The sequence below is a fragment of the Silene latifolia genome, chromosome Y, assembly GCF_048544455.1.
Source record: "Silene latifolia isolate original U9 population chromosome Y, ASM4854445v1, whole genome shotgun sequence".
Lineage (NCBI taxonomy): Eukaryota > Viridiplantae > Streptophyta > Magnoliopsida > Caryophyllales > Caryophyllaceae > Silene > Silene latifolia.
This window is the reverse complement of record NC_133538.1, coordinates 9,433,742-9,436,921: the sequence shown is the minus strand read 5'-3', so window position 1 is coordinate 9,436,921 and position 3,180 is coordinate 9,433,742. Positions and strand designations below refer to the sequence as shown.

Genomic DNA, 3,180 nt, shown 5'->3' with positions numbered 1-3,180 from the left:
AGCGCTGTAGTGTAAATCCTTGGGGGACTACCGGCAATTGTTGATCGCCACCACGGTCGTGCCGAAATAGTTTTCAAGGCAGTGGCCATCATATCACGTCACTACGAAACCGGTTATATTTTCTGATCTCCTTATTTTTCATTGTTACTGTTTCGTTTTCGCACCAACAATTTGAAAACTATTTTTTTGTTGTTGTCTACTGCTGTAACAATGTCGTCTGTATTTTCAAAGAATCTTCCTGGTTTGCCTAAACTTGAGGGTCTAGATGGTAACAACTACAAATGTTGGTCACAAAATTGATGATGTTCTTTGAACAACTCGAAATTGATTATGTTCTGTTTCGTGACCCTCCTCCTGCTGTTACCGAGACTGCTGCTACTGCAGAACAAACCCCTCCAGTTATTTCTGCAGTTAAGTCAAATATAGAGGCTATTAAGAAGTTTGATAAGGACAATAAAACTGCTAAATACCATCTACTGAACAACATGACTGATATCCTGTTTGATTTGTTTATGATTCAGAAGTCTTCCCGTACCATTTGGGAATCGTTGGAAACGAAATATGGGGCTGATGACGCAGGAAAAAAGAAATATGTTGTGGGTAAATGGTTGGGATTTCAGATGGTCGATGGGAAACCTATCATGGAACAAGTACATGTCTATGAAAATTTATATGCTGATGTCGTTAATGAGGCGATGAAACTAGATTACATTTTCCTGACCAATGTTCTCTTAGAACGTTTTCCCCCTTCCTGGTCTGGATACCGAAACCACCTAAAACATAAGAAAAAAGACCTTTCACTCCAAGAACTAGTGAGTCACATGAGGACCGAGGAGGCAAACCGTCTCAAAGATAAACCTGTTAGTCAAACTGCGAATGCTACTGTTACTGCTAATTTGGTTGAGTCTAGTGGTCCATCTAATAATGCTGAAAAGTTCAAGGGTAAGGGTAAGGCCAAGGGTGGTCAAGCTAAGGGTCAGGTTAATACAAAGAAGAATGGTCCAGGGAAACACACTAAACCAGTTGCTAAGATCCAGAAACCAAAGGGTCCACTTGTTTGCTATGTTTGTGGAAAAGCTGATCACAAAGCCTACCAATGCACTGAAAAGAAAATTGCTGAAGCCAATGTTGCTGTAACTGGCGATGTCATTGCTGTTGTGGTTGTGGAAGCAAATCTAGTGGGTAATGTTGCTGAATGGGTTTAATACATGAGACTAGTCCAGCTTACTTACCTCAGTCTAATGGAGTAGCTGAACGGAAAAATAGAACATTAAAAGAGATGATGAATGCTATGCTTTTAAGTTCTAGCCTATCTGACGATATATGGGGGGAAGCAATTCTATCGGCCTGTCATATTCTTAACCGTGTACCTCATAAGAAAATTGATAACTCGCCCTACGAGATTTGGAAGGGCTATCCTCCTAACCTGAGCTTCCTTAGGGTATAGGGGTGTTTGGCTAAAGTGGGTTTACCTGACTTTAGGAGACCTACCGTTGGACCGAAAACCTATGATTGTGTTTTTATTGGTTATGCTCAAAATATCTCTGCTTATCGATTCATGTCTTTGAGTGATCGTTATATATCTGAAGCTAGAGATGCTGTGTTTTTTGAGCATGTTTTTCCATTACAGAAGAATGTTGATTCATCACCTAGTTTACCTGCTATATCTATTGATATCTCTTCACATTCTAGTAGTAGCACTTCTATTGATCATATTGCTGAACCTAGAAGGACTAAGAGACCTAGATGTCCAAAGAACTTTGGAACTGATTTTTTTCAACTTTGCTGTCTGAACATGGATACACTGTTTGTGCTAGTGATGAGTTTGTTTTAGCTTTTTTAATAGAAGATGATCCAAAAACTTATAATGAGGCAATGAAATCTATTGATGCTAATTTTTGGAAAGATGCTATTAATAGTGAACTTGATTCTATTGTTTCTAATCAGACTTGGGAGTTGACTGTTTTACCTAAAAGTAGTAAACTCATTACGAGTAAATGGGAAAATGAGACCTGACGGTACAATAGAAAGGTTCAAAGCTAGACTTCTGGTTAGAGGTTTTACACAAAAGAAAGATATTGATTATTTTGATACGTATTCACCTGTGACCAAATTTTCGACAATTAGAACTCTGGTCGCCTTAGCTGCTATTCATAACCTTTTTATACAACAGATGGATGTCAAAACTGCCTTTTTGAATGGTGAACTAAGGGAAGAGATTTATATGTCGCAACCTGAAGGGTTTGTGGTAAAGGATCAAGAGAATAAGCTGTGGAAACTGAATAAATCACTATATGGTCTAAAACAAGCACCGAAACAGTGGTATGAGAAATTTAACAACACTTTGGTAAGTAATGGCTATATGGTTAACAATTCTGATTCATGTGTTTATTCAAAAGTAGTAGAATCTGATTGTGTGATTATATGCCTTTATGTTGATGACATGTTAATACTTGGTAATAATTTGGAAGTAATAATTAAAACCAAAGAATTTTTGTCATCACAATTTGAGATGAAGGACTTAGGAAAAGCTGATGTAATCCTAGGAGTTAAGGTTATTCGAAACTCTAATGGAATTTCTTTAAGTCAATCTCGTTATGTGGAAAAAGTGTTGAAAAAGTTTAACTCCTTTGATGATATGCCTGCTAGAACACCCTTTGACGCTAGTATACCTTTATGTAAAAACTTGGGTAAGAGTGTTTCCTAAGAAGAGTATGCTAAAATCCTAGGTAGTGTGATATTTCTTATAAACTATACTCGACCAGATATTGCATATGCGGTTAGTAGACTGAGTCGTTACACACATAACCCTAGTAGTGAACATTGGACTGCTCTTCGTCGTTTACTAAAGTACCTAAAAGGAACATCTGATTTATGTTTGCATTATAGTAAATTTCTTGTTGTGTTAGAAGGATATTGTGATGCAAATTGTGTTTCATGTAACGATGAGATCTGTTCTACTAGTGGTTATGTCTTCACCATGGGTGGAGGTGTTATATCATGGAAGTCTTCTAAACAGACTTGTATTGCACGCTCTACCATGGAGTTGGAGTTCATAGCTCTTGAGTTTTCAAGACATGAGGTTGATTGGTTGAAAAACCTATTGGCAGATGTACCAGTGTGGGGAGTGTTGGAGTTTGTGTCCTCCACAAATGAGTGTGATAAGATTTGTAAATCTCT

At 37.6% G+C, this 3,180-nt stretch overlaps 1 protein-coding gene across 1 annotated transcript; it reads left to right on the top strand.

Annotated features, from left to right (window-relative positions):
* The first annotated feature begins 281 nt into the window (after positions 1-281).
* Positions 282-1,205, top strand: LOC141627570 (uncharacterized). The gene has a single exon (XM_074440809.1). The coding sequence runs from the start codon at positions 282-284 to the stop codon at positions 1,203-1,205; it is 924 nt and encodes a 307-aa protein (XP_074296910.1).
* Positions 1,206-3,180: the final 1,975 nt, after the last annotated feature.